The sequence below is a fragment of the Blennius ocellaris genome (assembly GCF_963422515.1).
Source record: "Blennius ocellaris genome assembly, chromosome: 8".
In the NCBI taxonomy this organism is placed as follows: domain Eukaryota; kingdom Metazoa; phylum Chordata; class Actinopteri; order Blenniiformes; family Blenniidae; genus Blennius; species Blennius ocellaris.
The window spans coordinates 18990953-19014261 of NC_137657.1; the positions used below are offsets into that span (position 1 = coordinate 18990953).

General features: G+C 40.9%; 1 protein-coding gene across 1 annotated transcript in view; it reads right to left on the reverse strand.

The window, feature by feature from the left end:
* Positions 1 to 6785: 6785 nt before the first annotated feature.
* Positions 6786 to 23309, reverse strand: part of LOC308133133 (eukaryotic translation initiation factor 3 subunit H) — a 65399-nt gene continuing 48875 nt past the window's right edge. Inside the window, exons 6-8 of the mRNA XM_080500426.1 lie at positions 15962 to 16082; positions 7508 to 7640; positions 6786 to 7070 (exon numbers count right to left, since the gene is read on the reverse strand). Of these exons, the coding sequence (XP_080356552.1) occupies positions 6976 to 7070; positions 7508 to 7640; positions 15962 to 16082 (349 nt within the window). The 3' untranslated portion in view covers positions 6786 to 6975. The remainder of the gene's footprint in view (positions 7071 to 7507; positions 7641 to 15961; positions 16083 to 23309) is intronic.

Consider the following 23309-nt stretch of genomic DNA (forward strand, 5'->3'; position numbering starts at 1 on the left):
TGCGCCAACACATCACCTTTGAGGACGAAATGATCCTTTGCTATCAGATTTACACCACCTACTAAATGTCCGTGGCCATAATGTTGTGGCTCCACGACACATTCCGTCATCTGCACATCTACTTACCTACAGTTACCGGCTAATGTCATGATTTATATTACTGAGGTGTAATGCGGAAGCGCTGGACTCTGTTGCCCTTGAGCCCTGCCTTGACTACATGATTCGGTCCAAACTGTTTTCCACTACAATCAAAACAGTGTCACTTTAAATACCATCCGAACCTCTGTCGCCGCGTCTGCACTCTGCAGGGGTGAGTGGCGTCTCGGCGGCTCCATGCGACGCTCTGGGTTCTGTTCAGGACGTTGTTTATTTTTCTGTAAGGTTTGTAATTCCTCACACACCTCAGGATTAGGGACAGTGGAGGCTGTGCCCCAGTCAGCCCTCAAGGGCAGCGTTAGCCTACAGCGCAGCTTCAGAATCACAAACAACGCAGGTTCAGAAGCCACTACTCAAAAGGCAATCAATACCTGCTAGGTGGAAATGCCTCACATCATAGGACACATCAATCACACGCACAGGTGTGCCTGTCAAAGTGGCACATCCCTTAATTAATAAATATCAACTGAGCCCTCCGTGGTGAATTAATATTTCCCATCCTGCCGGCATGTCGGGGAAACATGTTATGATTTGGGGAAGAAATCATTTCCGGCTCGAGTGTCGCTGTTCCAATAAGCGTTTATCATGTTGGTTGACTTGTAATTATTGTTAATGACATTGTGCGGATGACAAGAAGAAACACTACAAGTTATTACTCGACTAGGCGAAGCTCATGACAAGTTAAATAACATCATCCGCTGAATTAGAAGATGCTGTTTAACCACAGGTCGAGGTAGAACAGCAAGAGAGAACCACCATGTAATTATTAGACTGTGTACTGGCAGATCCTTTATTAAATGAAGCACAAGGAACCATCGCCCCACTACCTGTCACAGGGTGGAGTGGGCACTGTTGACATGTTAAGCAAATGAGCAGGGGTTTTCATGGCTTCAAGAGGAATTTAAAGACATGTGACACTGTGGAGAGGATCAACCCCCAAACAGCTTATGGTTACATACGAGGTATTTAACCGACGCTCTCAGAGGGATTTAGGAGGAGGGGGCTGGTTTTAAAGTTTTGCTCAAAGACGTCTGATGTGACTGGTGACAGACTGCAAGTCGCTGCGTCAACCTTGCACTGGTGACTTGTCAGAAAAAAAATTAATCTTAAACTCATTTAATGAGCGAAAAGGTGTAAATACCACTGTCACAGATGGAGGAAAAGGAAGAAACAATTAAAGTACGTAATTTTTTTATATAGGTTCCACCAACAGATCATGATGACTAACATGGGAAACGTGACTCATTATTTTGTTGCTTCATAAATTCATTAATTTGTTTCTACTCATAAGAAATGCGCTTTCAGGTTTAATTGTTTTTACATGGTTTAAAATTAAATTGTTCCCTTAATTGATATATTGGGAACGGTAGTTAACTTTTTCTTTACCCTGCAGGAAAGCAGTCAACATACCTGGAGGCGGCAACAGGAAGGAGGTGGAGAATCAAAAATCCTAACGGAAAAAAAATTAAACTGTAAACGGCAGCTCTGCTTTTAAGATGTTGCTGGTGAGAACAGCTCATGACTGACTAATACCAGCTGCAAGACCGTGTACTGACACCGAAACCATCAAGCCAGGACTTTACAGCAGCAGCTGCTCTGAAGATGTGCTTATCGAGCACAATAAAGAATATACCGAAGAATAAACTTCTTATAGCTCTGAAGGAACCCTGCACATTAAAAAAATCTATGTTTAAAAAAAATAAACATATATACACACATATATATATATATATATATATAGAGAGAGAGAGAGAGATTAATAGAATCTCCTCCTTATAGAATAAACTTCTTATAGATCTAAAGGGACTCTGGACACACACACACATATACATATACATATACATATACATATACATATACATATAACCAGGGCCTACATTTATTTGTGCTTGAATAATTGTTTTTATTTAGAAGACTCTGTTTCAAAAAGTTACCTCTAATTTAAAGTAGGATTGTATGATGTACCTGTTCAGAATGACTGAATAAGCACAGTTCACAGCAGGGTGTCAAACATGATTAAAACCAGCCTTCAAGGAGCCATAATCACACAACTTTACCACTTTCACATGGTTCTTATTTTTTCCAAAAACATTGTATTCAAATTTTTTTTTTTGCCCCAAATCCAGCTTGTCCTTGATTTTCAGCCAGTTGAATATTTGAGCATTCAAGCCACATTCAGCATCTGCTGGGTTTCAGGGAGTTGGATTGGCTCTGCCCCACATGCCCATCTTGGGAAGTGGAGTGAGTGCTTCCTCTCCATATGTCATGTCCTATTGTTTACATTCTATCTGTCACTGAGTTACTGAGAAACTCAGTTCAACCAAACCACTATGAACCAGAATGTGACCCAGAAGGAGAAGCTCCTGAAGAAGCTGTTGCGCAGCAGGACATTTCAGAATGGTTAGTGTCTGAATATGTGCACTGAATATTTTCTTTACAAAGAAATGTGCAGTTTTAGCAGCAAATAAATTACTATTTAGACCAGCCTGAGTGACTATGACCTTAAAACACTGTGCATGCCATACTGAGATCAGATAATTTAATTATCCTCTACTAATGATCATAATTAGTAGCAGGCAGGAGAATATCCTGAACCTCCATTTAATCATAGATATAAATGAAAAGAGCACTTCACAATTATCAAGCCCATGCACACACCTCAGACTCCACAAAGCCTACATTTGATCTTCAGTCTCCATCAGCACGACATGAACAACCCTCACAAACCTCACAATAAACAAATAAAAATCAACAAACAAAAAAACAAGGCCTCAGCTGTTGCAAACTAACCAGCCTGGTGCTTCGAAACGCAAAGGCATGTAAATCAGAATATTTTACTTACAGTTCCCACATTTGCTTCATTAGAAGTTTTGCAGCGAATCCAACCTTGTTCTGGCCAATGTTCTGGAAAAAAAAAACTCCTCCGTGAAGTGCTGGGAGCAACATATAAAACTTTGAGAAGTCTTGTTGTAGGTTCCCATTAAAAATAAAATTAATCCACTGGATCCTCACATGCTCAGAAGGCAGTAAAAATCAAATCCTCTGCTTGTTGATACAATTAATAACGGTGCATCTGGAGTGTTTTGCTGGAATCTTCCTACCACTGCAGGTTATACACCTGCAGCTGTGGCAAAGTGAAAAAACTGAGCGCATATGGAGCAGGCTGCTTGTGGGCAGGTCAAAGGGAGGGTCGATCTGGATTGGGGTTGGCTAAAAACTTTGGTGGCGATACCAAGGGTTTACTTTCCAACCATTAGAAAGTGAATTTTGCATATGTCCCCTTTAAAGCTCGTTCACACTGCAGATATGGCGGTAATGGCCGATTGGGGAGCCAAACTCTCCGACCTTTTAACTTTGTTTATTCCGTGCATTTGTGTTTATGGCGTCTTCATTATTACACATTGGTTTTGCGCTCTCTCACTTGCCACACACCTGATTGCAATGAGAGGCTCGCGATTCCACGTCCTTGGTGATGGCATCATTAGTTTCAGGTGTGCTGAAGCAGGGAGAGAGCTAAAACATGCAGGACACCGGCTCTCCACATTTTTTTTTTTTATTTCTGCTGGAGCTTTGGGGGAGCTCGAACTGTCAGTGACGGTTCTGGGGAATTTAAGGATCCCTAGTTTATTTACTATTGTAACGCCAACAATATGCGTACACCACATCGCGCACCTAACAGTTAAAACAATATTATGCGACACAATACGCAAGATATTTAGCCAAAGTGATGTACGGGATCACACGCCTGCCATTTAAACACACCGCTGAAGGTAAACTTGAACACAAGTATTTCACTGATGGAGCAAGGACAGCAGCAGGAAGCAAAACACACAGCAAGTTTTCATTTCGTCTTCACCCGCAAATACATTAACTCCTGCTGCCAGTTACCAAAAGCTCACATGAAAGAAAAATACTGTCTTCAATGGATCTAACGTGATATTAACAAACACTGCATAGAGATAACCAGGAGTCAGAATTCGGATCTCAAACATCAAATAGGCAATAATCCTCACTCACTATGAGATGTCATAATAAATACGTCGGTTGTTGTGGTTTCGAACAAAGGCATCAGTGATTTTGTCACATTTGTCGCAAAAAGTGCTCCATGTTTCATTACTACTATTAAGTTCCGCAGTCACCAGGAAAAATGCGCTTGTAAAAACTCGAAGTTGTAGATTCAAAGGTTAATGCTGCCGTGCTGCGATTGGCTGAATCAGATTACGCTGTTTTTTAGTTACAAAATCAAGAAATACATAAATACACGTTGTATTGGTGTATTTAGTAATTAACCAGGCAACAAATTAAAAGTCACAAATACATTTTTTTTTTAAAAACTACATTTTCTTATCATTTCCTTTTTTGTTGAGAGGGACTCACACGGTTTTGAATTGCAGGAAAATGCTGTATTGCTGTCCTGATCAGTTTAGTCTTGTGCACTTTCGTTTTGTGTCACCGAAGCATCTTGTCTCGTGTCTCCTAAAGTCGCATTGAAATGAATCAGTAGCTGGTCCTGTGTTCTCTCACTGTTTTGGTTAATAGGATCTGCTCGCTTCATTTGGTGCCACAGTTTCCTGTCAGAACAGAGTGCTGAACATTGCGGTAAAGCTGTGAAAATAGTTCTAAATATAGCGGCCTATATAGGACCTGCTTTTGAGGGAATTTTTTCCCCCCATTCTTTATTTCTGACCCTGTCCACAGCAGTGCGTTACATAGATTGAGTGAAGCTGCTTGTTTTCTGCTATCTGCAGTAATGCACTGTTATCAAATACATGCACATCTGAACACCACATACTGCCTGAATACCTCCTCTTGGCTTGAAACATTCATTCTTATGTTATAAGTTATAATTTGGTTGATCTGAGTATTGTGCTTGATTTAAAAAAAACAACACACAAACTGCTATAGATTACTTATTTGAAGCTTCTTAGCGACAAAGCGGAACTTGAGGTATGCATTACTGCAGCACTTCCAACATAATTTTAAGCTGTGAGCAGTTCCTGAGCCTCGAGTTGGTCTTCAATGACAATTATATGGTAGCAGTGGAAGGTGGTGAACAAGGCACAGTGCTAAATATCAGGATGTAGGCAGCGTGTTCCTACCATGACATTAACATTTAGCTCAACAGGATTACTCGGCCCCGAGTACGGCCCCGTAGATCTGGGAGACTCACTTTTAATTAATGAATATATTTACCCAGGACTCCCTGGAAAGACGCAGCGATATCAAGTGGTTTATCTTGCTCAAACATACAACTACAAATTGCGTTTCTGTTCAGGTCGAGAGGACCGACATCCCAAAGGCGGCAGAGGAGAATTGGATTTGTGCGATGTGGTTGGGTAGGTTCAATAAAAAAAATAAAAAAAATAAAAATCACTGATATCCTTGTGATTCTCTTCTCATGACAAAAACTCATGTCCATCTGTGCGACTTCAAGTATTACTGTTTACTAGCTTATCAGGGGTACAGCACAAGTGAAATCCAAAATCAAAAAATGCAAACAGCAATATCATTGCTTTTGTCCCAGTGGTCACATCTTATTACCGTAAGCATCAGGAGTAGCCTCCATCTCCAAACCTTTAGGTGAAAGACTTCTATTTGTGCCTAGTCTTACACAGTTCCAATAAAACCTGAAATCCTGTTGTCATGTCAAATCTATCCATTCAGTAGAAGATCAATAGTGTGTTAGTATCATATTTACAGAGAACAGTACAGCAATTCATTGCAAATTGGCTACTTTTACACAGGTTGCTCCTTCCTGCTGCACATTTTTTCTTTTGTAAAATTCCACTGAAGATTAAAACATTTCTTCAAACTACTCACATTCATGGTCACTGAAAAGTTCAGTTTTTCCTTTTTAAAAAAAAAAGATCTTCGATAGTTGTCTTCTTTTCTTCCAAAATACATTTTAAAAACCATTTTCATTTCTGTTGCTCTCTCTGACTTCTCATTCGTAACTAATTTATGCCGTTTCGGTTAATGCACACTCAATCACTTGATACAAAATGCCACCCACCACACAAGACGCCGTGTTATTTCGCACACCTGCAGTTTCATCACAACAACCCAAAGATAAACAAAAAAATAAAGAATGATTCTTTTGTATCGAGCCAAATTTCTCAAAATGGGATCTTACAACAAAAACAGGTGCTACTTGATACAACTCTGGCAAGAATGTACAATCTAGTTGAGTCAGATGTTTGTGTTATTTAGAGGGAGGAGGGGAAAAAAACAATTAGAAATCTATTAAGTGTAATGAGACATGGGGCAGGGGGGGATGTCACTGGTATTTCATTTAAAGCTCAACTTTCTCTCATACTTCAGTCAGAGTTGTTCTTACATGGCAATCATTGTTCTCACCATGCGAACCGGCAAACAAATCCACTGATAATTGGTTCCACCGGCTTGACGTTTGAACTGTACGCCGACGTGCGCCAAGTAACAAAAGTACTATTGTCCTGTGTGATTATGTCGTAAGCTCTCTGCATATCAGTACCATGAACAAAACCAAGCCCTTCTGTATCGTCAAATAGGAAACTGTGCTCATCCTGTGAGGGACAAAATGCTGCAATTATCATCAAAAGCAGAGGACGGTTGCACTGTGCGAGTATACAAGGAGCCGGAGACCATGAAAACATGTAAAGTCTTTTATTTAATTCAAACTGATCATAAATCATTTTGTATCCAAGATGGATTCAGGAACAATAATGAATGAAATATTTTTCAAAAGCACAATGCCGGATGGTTCGTCCAGTTGTTTTCTGGTAGTTTTGCATCTCGAATACTTTCCACCTCTCTGGTCTGTGCAGCCCGATGTTTGCGTTAGTTGTGGCCTTGCAGAGCCTCCGCCATGAACAGCTTCCCCAGGTTCTGCGAGGTGAATTCCTTCACGTTCTGGCAGTAGTTGTTAACTTGCCCTGTTGGAAGATCACCACATGGATCAGCGCGACCCCGCACAAACAAACCGCATCCTCGCCCACAAACAACATATATACGAGAGTATGAACATGGAGGGAAAAAAACAAAATGCATCTGCCTTTGTGCACACTATGAGCAGGCGGAGGTGGTGGAAAAGGGAAACAGCGGCGCGGCAAAACATCGAATTAGTCAACAGAAAGAAACGGAGGGACTGGGACCATGTCAGGAGGCGGAGGAGAGCAGGAACAGCATGAGGCGGCAGGAAAGGGGCGGTGGAGTTGGAGATTGAGTCAATAAACTTTAAATTAATGTAATTTCACGATAATGGCGGAGATAATTACAAAAGAGAACCTGAGCTCCTGCGAGGGGAGCAGAGGCGGCTGGTGGAGTTCGTGGAGAGAAGGGGGGAGAGGGCCTCTGAGACGGGGGCGCCTACCTGCAATGAGCAGTGTGTCCATGCGTGGCGGGGGCTGGGGAGGCTTGAACATTTTGCTGATGTCCTCCTCAGGCAGCGGGGGCTCCCCTCTGCTTTGCCGCTGGACGTTCTCCTGCTGTCTCCGCTGCAGGTACTGTGAGGGGGCACAGAATAGAGGAGGGGATGTTGAGTGGGGGTGGAATCAACAAGCAAACAAACAAAAAGCAAGGGTTAAAAAAACAATACAAGTGGAAAGAAAAGGCAGGGGGAAAATGGGGCTCGGACAAAGCGAGATTGTAAAGATAAAGCGTAACAAGAGAGCCGGTGTGATGAAAGTGAAAACCAATACAAAGTGAGGAAGTGCGGTATCTGAAAAAGAAAACTGATAGGATGAAAGAGATACTGTATAGGAAGGTAATGAAGAGAAGCACCCAGTCGCAGCTGCTATAGGGGAAAAAAAACAAAAGGGAAAGACTGGCAAGAGAAAAGAAGAAGAAGGAAGTGAAATGTTGAGAAACACAGTGATGAAAGAGGAGATAGTGGATTCCGAGAGAAAGACGCGAGCTATAAGTGCTGCCAGGGATGGAGTGATTTGTGGAAGGCTGACAGTCGGTAAATCAGTGAGGTGCCAGGTCTCTGGAGATCCTAAAAGCCTTGTTAATTTGGCAAGATGGAGCAGAGGCTGACATAGACCAGCAGACAAGGAGGTTGTAGCAGACGAGGAAGAAGAACGGCGTGGGAGCATCTCTGAGCGCTTTCAACCAAACATCCCACAACGCACCTGTACGGGTGACTGAAGCTGACAGGAACTGCTCAGCTAAACAATGTGAAATTGAAAAAACTATTTGTTCAACTCAACTTGTCGAGGCTTTATATTCCTTTGTCAATGTGTCACAGCGTGCCGATCAAAATGCCTCTGTTGAACTGTAAGGTACTTTGGAAAAACCCCTTTTCAACTACGCAGAAACTTCTCTGTACAGAGCAGACCAGTGGTACCTACAACTTTTCTTAAGTAATAGATTTTCTTGAGGCAATTTTAGCCAAGCTCGCCCGACTCGCACAAAACCATTTTGGCAGGGAAAAAGATCTCATATATAAGAGGTACAACTGAGCATTGTGCCATCACTGTCTGATTTATCATCGTGTACCAGAAACAATCTGACATCAATCACAAAAGGGTTGGCAAGTACTTTGTTGTATAATCCAATAACTCCAAAATATCACTGTACGTCTGTTAAAACTTCCTTATAGGTTTCACTTACAACTTAATGAATTTAGTGTTTTGCTCACTTTCTCTGTAAAAGGAATTTGCTCGACTCATGTCAATGATATCTAAAGGCACAAACATGCTTCCATCACGCACGTAAATTGATGTGTGCTTATCAAAGTACTGGCCGCACATGAGCTGCTCTGTACAACATTGCCCCCACAGGTCATCAGTGGTATAACTCCAATTGCTGAACAGCCAAAAGCTTCCTCGCAGCCAGTCAAATTACGCACATAATCAATGCACAAGACGGACAGAAAGCTGCATCCGTATTAGTCTGTATATTTACGGGAGAGTCTGTTAGTCTGTCTTTGTCTCAGGTAGGACAAAGACGGCGAGTCTTTCCTCGACTGGCCTCTTTCTAGTCTTCCTTCTAGGAACATCTTTGGTAATAAATTATGGCAATACACTTGCCAAGACAGCTCAATTCAAGTGGGCTGACAATGCATAAAAGATATTTTGTTGTGCCGTTTCTATGGTGATTTTCTGAAATACAGTTTTTGAAACTGCCGATGCCCGAGAGTTTCTTCCAGGATGACGTTTATGATATTTTAAGAGCTGATTTAGTATACAATCTTCTGAAGTTTACTTTAATTACCTGCAATAAGGCCGAGGTCATCAGCAAATAATGTCATATAGAATAAGTAAGGTTCGAAGTCAGGTTTGACATGAAATTAATGAAATCAAGAAATTACAACAGTGAAGATAGGAATATTTCTATTAAATTGTGGTATATCTGAAACATTTCAAAATACATGTCTACCTTGCAGTACTCTGAAGCACTACTCCAAGTATTAATACCTTTATCTAAAAACATCCTCACTTCTTTCTTGTGAATATGAGGTACTTGTTATTTTATCCATTAATCAGTGCCAAATAATTTTTCAACAATTCTCATTAGGAATGGCCTTCCTCCCACCCAGTAAAACTGTCGTACATCTCATGACTTGTGCTGCAACAACAGTGATGCCTTCCGATCAGACGAGCCGAGTGTGAAAAACACAGAATGGTGAAAGATGAAACTCACTCTTCTGATCATCTTACCATAGATGTGTGTAACAAAATACTGTAAAAAAAAAAACAAACAAAAAAACAATGCCGACCTTCAAATGTAAAACACAAATATAACCTTCCGTTTTAGGGTTGAACGTGAGCATATGTACGAGTCAGTCACGTGAAAACACCTTTCGCGGCTGAATCTGATCTGACCTATGTCTCTTCTATGAGAACAGCAGTGTATCAGCCCCTCCCATAAAGCCCCACTTGGACTGCTGTGAGGACGTCATGGAGCTCTGGCTATCGAAGAACATAATCCTGTTTTCTTTGAGCCAGACCTCTCTGTTATTGGATTCATTTGACTCCTTGCTTCACAAACTCTCCTGTCTTTTCTTGCTGAAGGAAATGGCTTTACTTGGCACTTGGCTCACCTACAAGAAAGTCTCAGACTGATGGCTTCAAGATATTAGCAGAAGCAATATCTTTATCAGAGTTAGACCAGCTCCAAATTGTTGTCTAACTCACCATGTAAGAAAAAAACATGTTGGAGTTTGCATTATGTTTTTATATCAATTTGCTTGTTTGACTTTCACAGGTTTTTGTGTGTAAAGACACGATACAGCCAAACTGAAGCACCAGCAGCTCTAACTATGTGAATATCTATAGATATGAGCCAACATTGAGATAAGACTATTCATCCCACATGGGAAAATTCAGTTATCACAATGGTGCAACCACATACATAAACAACGGTCTAATTTAACTATTTACATATCAAATGAATAATAAAATGTGAGGTTTAGTTGGGTACAGAATATTTTATAACAAATATTTCTAAAAATGTAATCTGAAGGATTTAAATACATTCTGGGACTTGGTTTCAATCGCTTCATATTAGTATTGGGAGAATGTGATCATCTTTGTGCTTTTTTTTTTTTTTTTTTTTTTTAAACCACAGTTGCTTGTTAATTCAGGAAGAATTACGTGCTGCTGCTCGGCTCGCCGTTCCCTCTCTCTGAGGGTCTGCTTGTGTCGACCACATTTTGGATTGGGTCTAATTATCCCGGGTCCCCTCAGGCTCAGGTCTTGCTTTATAAAAAAATCATTTTCCCAGGCTTTTCTATTATTGTGTTATTATTATTATTTTTTTTTAATATTGAGGCCAACAACATCAGAGCATTTTGCTCGGTCTCTTGCCGCTGCCTTTTGGCATGCCAACCTAAACCATGCACGAGACTTTGAGTGATGACCTTTCCTCCCTGTGAGTTTTGTGTTGGTTTTGCCATTTCGTATGCTGGCTTCAGCCATGACCCCCCCCCCCGCCCCCCCAATTAATGTGTTTATTTACCGTTGAAGGCAAATATAAATTAAGGCTCTGAAATGGTGCGTTGAACCTTATAATTGTGGCTGAAATCTCGTCCCAATTAAAAATCCTGACTCCTCGTTTCTGGGGATGAACACATTGTTCCGAGCTGTCTGGCTTTGTGGATGTAAAATTCAAAAAAAGAAACATGATGTGAAGGAGTCAGGGAGCGAGACATACATTTCCGGTTACAATGAATAACTTGGCTATAGATTTTGCTAGGGAACCAGCTATATATGAAATCTAGAGGGCTGTAAGTGAAAAATGGAGCCCTTGCAGCACAGTGCCATTTTGCAACTTTCTATGATGATGAATAAGGTTCCATTTTTCCGGGAAGCAGTAGGGTCAATAGCACAAGATTACATGGAGCAAGTACTGCTGGATGTGTGAAACATTTAACAGAGGCTCATTTTCCTGTGTGTGCCCTATTTGTTCATCACAGAGAATCATGTGAAAGGTGTAAAAAAAAAAAAAGACTGACACTATTAAAGGGGCTGTCTGCATGAAGGTGTGTATGACATGAGCCTGAGTACCTGTACATGTGTCAGAGGTAAGGCTGGAGGGTCTTTGTTGATGAGGAGGACAGTATGGGGAAAATGATGGATCATAATGGCAGGAGTGTGGGTGAATGGCCCAGGGTTGTGCAGAAGTGTAGGCGTGTGCGTTTCTTCTTTGAGTGTACACAGTGGTCAAAGATGTACGTTTGTTGTACAACTGCTTAATGTGTGTGAACTTGGCTGCTGTCTGTTGAGATGTTGATGACTCGGCCCAGATCAACATCAATACTTAAGACGTTTTCTCATTTCTATTTGCTGGGAATAATGACCGAGCATGGTTGTTTGAAGGTAGGCGTACATGTGTGCATGCACCAGTGAGTCATCTTGCGTCTCTGCACTTCCATTTCCCTGAGTAATGTGTATCAACGTGACTGTTTGCATGCCTTACCGGGGTTGTAGAAGATGCAGATGGTATGTACCTCACTATTATGTGTATGTTTTGTTCAGGTTACGTGTTTCAGCCTGACTTCGTGCTCGTAGGTGGTGTGTGACTCTCCATGCCCTTGCAAAACACAAAAACATGGTCACAGATATATTCTGCGAAGTGCCGCTGCCTCGGTTATTAAAGCTCCTCTCCTGGAATTGATTATACCCTAAAAAGACTTTTCTCCTGATGAAAAATACATATTTTGAAGTTTTTCCCTCCCAACTCAAAAACAAAATAATTCAACACCTTGAACTGGGCTCAGTGCAACTCTGCACCCTTGCCTTCACTGGGTGCATGCAGATCTATGAATATGCAAATTGACTCTGCTTCTATCTTCACGGCTCACCGGCTGCTTAAGGTTACCTGTGGTTGAGGTATCAGAGTGGGTAATTCGTTTCATTTAATCACTCATTCCGATTTTAGAAGCATTACTGTGCGAGATTACACGAGCCTTCGGTCAAAGAAACTCGCCCTGCGAGCAAATGACATAGATTGCGGGTGAGACGTTACAAACTTTGGTTGTCTGACTTTGTGCGCGGAGGCCGTTACTGATACGCTCCAGTAAGAATCCTCAGCCAATACAATGATTGTTTATTTCACTCAGGACATGTCCTCAGTATATAAACTAGAATTATGGCCTCGTGAATGCGTTTCGTCTAACCAGCAAGTTTGCTGATGACATTAATGTTGGTCTAGGCTCGTATAAGAAATGGAAGGCAACTGTTAGGCAATACAATAACAAAGGTTAAGGTGATTGCTTTGACACCATTAAGCCCTCTTCAGTCATTTATGGTTGAAAATGTCTTGTTTTCTCTGAGAAACGGTTACAAAAGAGCAGAGAGATGAACCAAAGACAGCTTGAAAAACACAGCTCTTTTGTGGGGAAGCTCATTATTAGCGCAACGATCCAATTATAATGCCACTGCTTCATTCTACACTGGCAGCAAAACAACAGGTCACTGTGACCTTGAAATCTCAATGCCAAACCATTAACAATCTACTTGAAATCATCCAAATATTGCATCACAGCCAAAGAGACTTGTTTTGGAGATCTTGTACCCCCTCCAAAAAGCTTACTCAGTTACTTACTTGGACTATAGACTAGTATGGCAGTCCAATGTGTATACTGTTGAATCTATTAATTTTAGTTTGTGGTTTAGGTCTAACATCTGTGCGCGGTTCACATCTCTGCTCAAGTGAGTCATTAAGTTTGTTTCTTTTGATCTAGGACAATAATTGGACATACCATGACCTCCTAATGCATCTCTATGAAATGTAATCTTGTGCAGACAAGGGAGGATGTTGTGTTTTCCATTTTGATCAATGTTATCAGTCCATCCTTAACTAACAATAAAGCAATTAGACCCCAGTCCATTGAAGACATAATAGCAATGTGACACAGTTGATTTTCATTAGATTTGGTCTCAGGGTAAAGTCACAGTTTTCAGCTTTCATACTGGCATGGAACAGGAGCTAAAAACCGAAGATGTTCACTTGCTAGTAGAGAAATACTCCATTTCCAAACACCAGTTTTCAGATCACATGAAACAACATTGTGGCCCGTGTCAAGGGTATATTCAAAGACTTCCTGTGCATGGCCACTGGCATTTAACCTTCTGATCCTACTCTTCTTCACCAAGATAAACACTGCAGTGACTGTATCATACAGTCATCTCATGCAGTGATGGAAATTGCATTTTCTTCGACAGAAAGAACTGGAGTAGCAGATGGAAAATCATGTCTGAAATGGAGGTGATGCTGATCCGCTGTGGGCACACATCAGCAACTACAGTGAAGTGAGGGATGAAAACACTGACAGATTACACAGTCACTCATTCTGATCTCATTAGTGTAAACTTAACGGAAAAGCCTTTTAAGCCCGCCTCAGTGTCTTTGCTCAAAGCTGCTGTTGGTGGGTGGGGTGATTTGCTTGTTCTAATTTACATTTCTCAAGTTAATGCAGCTTGTGTTGTTAAAGCGCTGCAGAGATTTTACTTTTTTTTTTCCACTGGGAAGATGTTATGGCAATGCCTATGTGGTCAGGAAAACCGACGAGTGAGGTTCACCTTTTTTTTGGAAATCCCAAAAAAAGGTGAGAGTAGGTTAAAGAGTAGGTTCAATCTATTGAAATGGTAGAGTTTTGACCATGAAGGGCAGGAGTCAAGTTTGGACCAAACATTGGATATTTTGACACAGAGCAACAATTAAAATGAACCGATCAATTAAAAAACAAAACAAAACTGAAACCCCAGTAGGAATCAACACTGTCGTGCCAATAAATCAATACTGCATTATGAAAAGTAAGATTAGTTGAAGAATTTAAGGTTATAATCATGTAATAGTCCCAAATCCTAGATGGTTCCGATTTTAAAGGCTTTATTTTGCCTAAGTTGAGAGATATCTTATTCAATCTCACACAGTTTCAACATTTTATGAAATACCTGTAGTTACTAATGAACATAAATATGTATTTCAATCTTGTCCTTTCCCCCCCAATCTCAGACCAGCATGCTGTCCCCTGAGATCGTTGTCCACCATAACAAGTGCACGAAATGCACCTAAAATGCTGGGAAAGTTCCAGAAAAGTTCCAAAACGTGCAGCATTTGCACACCAGAAATAATATTTCCCGTTACCATCATCAGTAATAACAATATGAATTATAATAGCAATATAATTACAACAAGAAGCAAACATTTATTGACCCTTAAAGGACAATTTTTGTGAGCTTATACAATTTGACCAAACATTTTCTGGGACATCAGGTAGAAGTTGACAGTGTCGCTGTTTATTGCTACTCTGCTATTATTCCCAATCCAGAAGTTAGCAACTTCCCATGTTTCCAGCTGCACAATGACATTATAATGGTTTCATCTATAAAGATGGCATACCATGCAAAACAAGACATTTTCCATCAATTCACGCCTGTCCGAGAACAACAGCAGAGTCTCAATTTAACCACTGTACTTTCAAATAAGCGTTTTGTACCCCGGTATTATTTTGGAATATCTTAAAATTACACTTGCACTGTCTATGACTCAAGAAAGGAAAAGAAATACAACAGCAAGTTGGCATATGGCAAATCACTGCCCAAAGAATACGTTCCGAAAATACTGTGTTGGACAACACCAAAGAAACACCTCAAAACAAAGACAAAAAGCAGGTTTGGTTTGGGAAACTTTAGAGAGAAGCTCATAAAAATGTGTACAACGTCTGGTGTACCTGAACTCTAAAAACATTTTATGGACATAAAAACTGAGCAGTAAACGGCAGATAACCGTACAAGTGTGTACATTACTGGTGTGTGTGTGTGTGTGTGTGTGTGTGCGCGCGCTACACTAACACCAATGCAGGTGTATTTGTGACTAAACTTGTTCCGTCCTCTCTCTACCGAAAAGAAAATACAGATGTTAGTAAATGTTTATGTAGTATATTTACTACCGGTAGTATACTGCCGATACTGCTGTGTATTCTCAGTGGGTGCATGTACATTAATGTATGAGCCTGGAGGATCATATTTTTGTGTGGGGGAGTGCATGTCTGTGTGTTTGTGCTACCTGGTGCTTCTGCTGCCTGCCTGCTGTGATTACAGATACAATTGCTTGTGTCCATGTCTGACAGAGATATACATGCTGTTTTCATGCTGGGACTGAGGCTGGAGGTGCATCTGTTTGCAAGTGCCCCCGCGTGAGTGCGTGCGTGTGTGTGTGTGTGTGTGTGTGTGCATGTCTCGCTCCATCTCCCTTTCATGCACGCCGCTGAGCTGATTTCTTTGCGTGGTTGCCGTGGTGCCTGCTTGTAGTGTAGGTGGCGTGTGCACTTTGGTTGGCGAAAGCCAGTGTGTGCATGAATGTGCTCGAGAGTTACCTGGTGCTTCTGCTGCTGCTGCTTGCTCAGGTTGCGGCTGTAGGTGTTGTATTTGACAATGTCTTGGCTCATGTCATCCACTCTGTCCATCAGAAGCTGAAGGCTCTTCTCCAAGTGGTTGCTGGAATAGAATTGTCGGCGTGTCACTCAAAAAGTTTTTCGTGCTGCAATGGTATACATTATGCATGCAATTTACAAACCAGTAAGCCGAGATTAACTTCTTGGACTCATCCTAATTTCGCTTTAATGCCACTTAAGATTGTTTGAAACAAAGCAGATAGTGAATGCACAGCAATTTCATTCAAAGCGCAAAGCTCCTGTTCACCCACACACTTGATCATGTACCCTCTGCAACCATGCAACACATTGTCCCTTCAGATTCTTGCTCAAGGACACTTGGACATGTGAGGAGGATGAGAAGGAGAGTGAATGCGGGCATATGACCTGCCCTAGTGCCAGAGCAACAGCCACACGGAGCTCTTGTCAGTGTTTCCTATGATATTTGCAGAATTGGGGCTCAAAAGCCGAATGCATGGTTCTCGTGGCAAAGCCTGCCACACTGTAATGTTTCTGTCAGCAGCTCAGTGCACTCTGTAATTACAAATGACATTCGCTGGTACCACATTTAGACACACAAGCATATGTTACATGAAAATCTTCACAATCACAATAATACCATGTCTACCACAATATCCCAACGATTGTGGAACCACTTTTCTCCTTTTCAAAAATTTGCCCATCTTGAATATTGCAAAAGGCATAAAAATGTTTTCCTTTCAGTCCGGCAGCTATGGCAATAAAATGAAAACAATTTCAGCTTTAAGATGCCTCTTCAGAGACTTGTAGTTGCCTTCAAAGAAAACCAGTCTGTCGCTCCCATCTATTCTGACCTACTCTCCGAAATCACCTTCAACCGGTCATGTTACTCTCTCTGTCTTCTGGAGGACGTGTGCCGTCACACTCCTCTCTTGGGATTTTGCAGTATTTGGTGCTGAAGACCTTTCCTCTTGCCCCTCTACTTCTGCATCTGGCACCACACCGCTCATCTTTTCTAAACACTGCCATGTTGACAACATCAGGCTCGCAGAATTCCACTTCTTTGTGTCCCTGTGAGCCTCGTTTTAACAGGTTCTTCCACTACAGACTTAAGTTCACCCTTGACAAGGCAGCAGTGCACCACTTCAAGTTGTGTCCCTCTCGAGCTTCCCTCCATGGGATTACATGGCTTCATTTCCGAATGTCTGGATGCTACATAATGCAACCTGTTTTGGGGCGAGAAAAAAAAAACAGATCCTTGCTATTTATTTTAATGACAACTATACCCGCCAAAGCAGCCAGCCCCGAGTATACTTTGGACGTGTACACACTCATGCTGATGTAACAGTGTGTTATACCGCCTGTGTAAATATGTAGAGGACAAGTGGAATGACTTTCCTGTGATTTTAGTTACTTTACTCTGTTGTCACGTTTTTCCATTTAATTTCAAAAACCAATATCCTCCTTCGTTTTCCGAGACAAACAAATATTCAAACTCACTTTCTTCTGCCAAGTAAACAGAAATACAAAACACCATGCTACCCCACAGCTGCTTTAGCATCACTGTGAAACAACATTCAGTGTATTTGCAAATCTGTCAAAGCTATATCATTTCCTCTGTAAATGTGTGGGTGCTGTTTGTATCAGATTATTCTACGGTAATTATTCAAACTGGCATATAGTTTTGGCGACTCACAACAACAAACTGGATTGTTGGAGAACTTTTCGCAGTATTATTCCAATTCACCTATGGAATCTTAAATACATATTGAGACTGTTAATTTAGCACGTTGTAGGAGGTGCACTGAGAGCAATCACAACAATAAAGGTGATACTGCTCGTCACAACTTGATTTGAGCAATTTAATTTCTTGGAAAATCACATTAGGCCTTTTTTAACGATGTGATAAGCAATGTTGCCACAGTTACCTTGAAAAGGTAACCAGATTACTGATTACTAGATACTCATTTAAAAATGAACTTCCTTCATGGACTACTTGTTTTTAAAAGTAACCAAGTTAGCTTACAAGTAACTTTGTGAGTTACTTTCGGCAGCTGCTGACTGGTTTGGAAATAGAACTCGTTATATTGTTGATGTATGTTCGATAATGATGTTGGATTATGTGGTGGACATTTCCCTTTGGTTTTACACAGTCTGCTGTCATGAGCAGGTCATGGTGATCATGTGACCACCCACCTGCCCACACTGAGCAACTGCCTCTAACTCCCCACCGAGTTATCAATGAGCAGAGTTGACTGACTAACACTTTGCACTTGCCCTGGTGAAGGCCTCTCAGGCTGAAACGTGTAGGCACGTTTTTATAGACCCGCCAAGTACGAATAAAGGCATTTTAACCATTACCCTCTTGAGTGCCTCAGATTGTTTTTTTTCTCTTATACGTTTCACTCTGAAAAGTTATCAAGAATGCTTTACCTTTATTAAGGCTTTAGAAAAAATGTTTTAAAGGATGGCCACGGCAGATCTTTTCCTCTCATCCACCCCACACTTATGGCTAGTACTTTCAATTATCCGTGGGATTGATGAACTCAAACTATGTTGCGCTGAGATTTTTCGAGCAAAACTGATGCATCTGACCTGGTTTAGTCACACCAAAGCGTCTATACACTGCTTCACAGTGAGAGAACCTGAGCTGAATGACTTTATGATGAAATTACTGCACATGAAACAGGTTTTGCACACTCTATAGGTGCCTTTGCGGTTGCCATATATCAGTGGTTCTCAATTATTTTCTGCCATGCCCCAGGGGACAGATGTTGAATTGACATACTATTGAGACCCTGAAAATATTTATTGATTTATCTTTATAAACCACAGTATGAGTTCCTGGCAACAGCATTTAGCATATAATTGCCTGATTATCAAAACAGGTTAATAAAATGGGCTCAGGTGACATCTGCAACCACTTAAAAATCAACAAATTTTGTCATATTTAAACAAGACTGCCAAGTCTGTGCGAGTCTCAAAACAGAGAAAAATGTACAAATAATTCACTGGGATGTGAATTTTCATATAGAATTAAGACGGTAACATTAAAAACTTTTTTTATAACTCTAAACATTAGTCAATTGTCAGCTTCATCTGTTCATCAGTCACACGTTAATTGTTTCCAACTTGAATAGAAGAAAAAGCTGAAACACTTCTGAGGGAAATAAGTACACACCAGTTTCTAGTGTCGCTGGACTCTCATCTCCCACTTTTGTGTTGTTGTGGAGTTTTATTAGAACCAAGATCTGTAGACGTCCGCTATTAAAGCCATTCATCAAAAATGTCATCCTGGAGAGCCCTCCTCTTTTCCGCTCTCAGCCAATCACAGGGGAACTCACCAGTGTCCAACTGTTGTCATGGTAACAATGTGGCTGGCAGCCACTAATATTAGCTGTTGTATCCAATTTCTTCACTGAACCTCGGATAACTAACCAAACGCACATCAACAGTGCGGCATAAGAATTAGCAGTTTAGCCTCTTACAACATGTTTTACTCTCGGCAAAAGGTTTTTTTTTTTTTTTTTTTTTTTTTTTTAACTGCAGAACACAAGCTTGTGGCAAACGTGAGACATTTGGTCTCTGGTTCACTCCAACAAGTGTGAACCTACCCGAATACTGAAAGTTCCTCCCTCCCCAGTATTTGAGAAGCACTGCCTTCCAGTAACGTTTGACCATTGAGCATTTAGTTTTCTGTGGTAAGACGGCATTTAAAAATAAAAGTAAAAAGTGAATTGTCAAAATAATGACTTGCTAGCTGCAGTGGAAAACCTCAGCTTAAAATCATATTTCTGCACCAAGAGCCCTGCAGTTCTGACTCTTGCACTTTCCACATTTGTACCATATTGGTTTTTACCATTTAAACATAATGTGCTACCTCATTTGCATTAAAGCTTGAAGTTATAATGTCAAGCTATAAACAAGATGCCAAAAATGATAAGTATGTGGATGCATTTCTTTCCCCACATAAAACTAAAGGCCTATAACCATGTGCATAAAATTAAATGCTTATACATGTGTAAAATATATGCACATCTTTAAGGCATTTGATCATCCCACTTTACTATTGCAACAACACACCATGAGTATGGTAAAACTAGCCTATCCCACGACGGTCTAATACAAGCTCACGGTCCCTATTAGTGGGTGAATAATCTAACTGCACGCGACCCAACTCCATTTACATACAGACATGCGGGCAACACATGCGTACGCCCTCGCTTTGAACATAAAGATAACTTCAAGAACAACACTGATGATGATTTATAGTAGTATTTCCCAGCGATGCTGGCAATTTGTGACATTGTCAATGTTTTAGTCTCAAAATTAAAATTAGGTTTTTAATAAGTGATTAAATAACAACTGCACAATTTTGGTGATTTATGCACAAAATGTTAATTAAAAGTCATTAGTTTTCAATAGGGTTGCAATACTTACAATGTTTTTGCTTTTCAAATTCAAATATAAACTGAAGAAAGCACTTTTTTTTTGGGAACACATGCAGCTATTTCCATATTCTAGTCCAGGGATGTCAAACTCATTTTCACCAAGGGCCACATTAGCATAATGGTTGCCCTCAAAGGGCCAAATGTAACTGCAAGACAGTATAAATATAACTGAGGCCCCGTTTACACGACGTTTCATGTGGCAACACCTACTGATTATTGGAATATTCAGAAGTTGTGGTGTCAGGAGATTAGTTTTGAGATGTGAATTATTGGCGCGAGAAGCATTTTAATCTGCATATGTGCAGAACTACTCCAGTGTCAACAAAGACATGCAATTACCATATTGTTCTCAATGGGCGTGCACCCCAAGGCTTGCACTCATGCACTGCACGTCTATTGGGAACAATATGGTATTTATTTTAAGACAATCAGACCTTTAAGCCCTCACGGGCCACATAAAATAATGTGGCGGGCCACATTTGGCCCGCGGGCCTTCAGTCTGACACGTGCTCTAGTCTGTCTGAACTATTTGCAGTACAGCCATGTTTGCCTGTGAGGCCTGGTGTGTGATCAATATGTCAACTCTCCATTGTAAACATGAAAACTGATGGCCCAGGACCAAATCTCAGCATAACACTTCCCCACTGTGTCTCCCTGACTGTGTCAGAATTGATTCTCGCTGACGAAATCCCATTTAAAACTATTTCATCAAGCAATATGGAAGCTAATTTGTGTGGTGTGCATGTATAATGTATGCAAAGGAAATCGTTTACTCAGAGTGGGATCCTTCAAAACATCTGTCGTTTATGGATGAGTCAAATGTTTGAACTCGGCTGCGCGTGTGTGCGTGTTTGATGCAACGTGCTGGATTTGGTTGCTTTTTCTTATCGGGTTTGATTTCTTTTTTTAGCTGATTGAAATGTATTTTGTGTTATTTTTAGTTTGTGTAGGAAATCTTGTTTATGATAATGCATTGGCTTTATGCAGCGCTTTTCTTGACACTCTAAACCGCATTCATTCCCTCCACACTCGATGTTGGTAAACTATATATGTAGCCACTGCTGGCCTGGGGCAGACTGACAGAAGCCAAACGGTGCCACCGGCCCCTCCGACGACCGACCACTCGCTCTCACGGCATACAAACATGCAGCATATAGGCAGGCAGAGATGGGTATCCAACCTGCAACCTTCAGATTGGGAGACAGTGGGGATACTAGAATATGGAAATAGCTGCATGAGTTCCAAAAAAATATGACTTTTCTTCAGATTTTATTTTAATGTTTTACACATGCAAATGTTTCGTCAGGTTTCATGGTACGCATGAGGATATTTGAATGTATTCAGTTGTTTAGCAGGTGTAAGCATGTTTCGTCATCACTGTGTGTTTACAAAGCCGTGGCCTCGCAAGAGAATGGGAATGTTGCTCATAACACTTTCTGAAAACACTCGGGAATTTAGATGCAAGTAGTTGTACATGGTTGTTAAAGTTGCACAATGAATAATTCAGTCCTCACCACACTGTGTCCAGTCCAAAGGGTTAAATTATTCAGGCAGGTCAGCAAGCTTTACGATCAATACTGAATCAGAAATCAAAGTCTATCAAGAGGTTTCCTATCATCACAAATTCCGTTTTAAGGTCAAGTTCAATGGCGACCCATACAGTTCACTGTAGGTGTGCTTATGCCGACATGCTCATATCTGATGAGGACAAACTTTAAAATTGTATTGATGCGTGAATAAAATTGGCTGACATTCAGTAAATTGAAAGTTCAGAGGGGAGTTGTTGAACAAAGCTGCCAAGGAAATGACTTCCATTCTTCGAACGAGTGTTTTATTCTGATGGAGTCTTTTTAACTGATGGACTAGGGCACAATATGGATTGCTGGCTTGCATCTGTGGCAGAATAATTTGTTTTAAAGAGGACGTTAAATCTCCAAGATGAAAAATTGCCCCCCATGCAAGTGGTTTAGCGTTATCTGGGCAAAATAGTAAGGAAAAAAAAAACCCATAAAAATTTATATTTCCAGACAGATGTGTCTTTGCTTTGGTTTAACATAAATTTCCAGACCCCATGTGGCTGAAAACCCTATGGCGGCACTCGTTTTCAATATAAATCCATTTCTTCTTGCTTCCTGCACATTATCATTACTTCAGTGGGAAAAGAAGACAGAACTGTTGGAATATTATCCCCCCCCCACCCCCCCCCCCCCCCCAAAAAAAAAATTGTATCTAAAAGTTCATTTCAGGGGTCATTTTATCCCCCCAAAGAGCTTTTCGTTCCCAGCAGCATTTCTATCACCGCCACCTCCGTTGTGACACGGTTTCCAGTCATTTCTCTTCATCTGCATCACTGGTCGAACCTCCGGTCCACCACAGCACTCAAAGTCTCGCCGTCCTTTCCCTGTTCTGCCCGATGCTCACTTCCTTTCCACTTATTGAATAAATATTAACAAAGCAATCCGGTAGTGAAAGATATGTTTACATACTCCCAACTTCCAGTCTCCGATATTGCAATACAGACGACCAATTACATCAGAAGGGGACCAAAGATAATGGAGTGAACACGGTGCTCATACAGACAAAACAAAAGCAAACATGAGGTTTAAAGGACGTTGATTTATAATGCACTATCTGAGTTACTCCACGGTGGAGGATTTCAACAAGAGTGAAGACCGCGCATGAAACTCTGGCCTGACATAAATATAGTCTTGCCTGTGACACTGCAAATACTGAGGCGTTTCAAGGGTGTTTGAGGGGGAAAAGGGCTTCACAGATGAATTTACATTCATGCAATCCATCACTACGATCAACATCATCATCTGTGGTAAGAACAACCCTGTTTGCTGGAGTGAAACTGCACT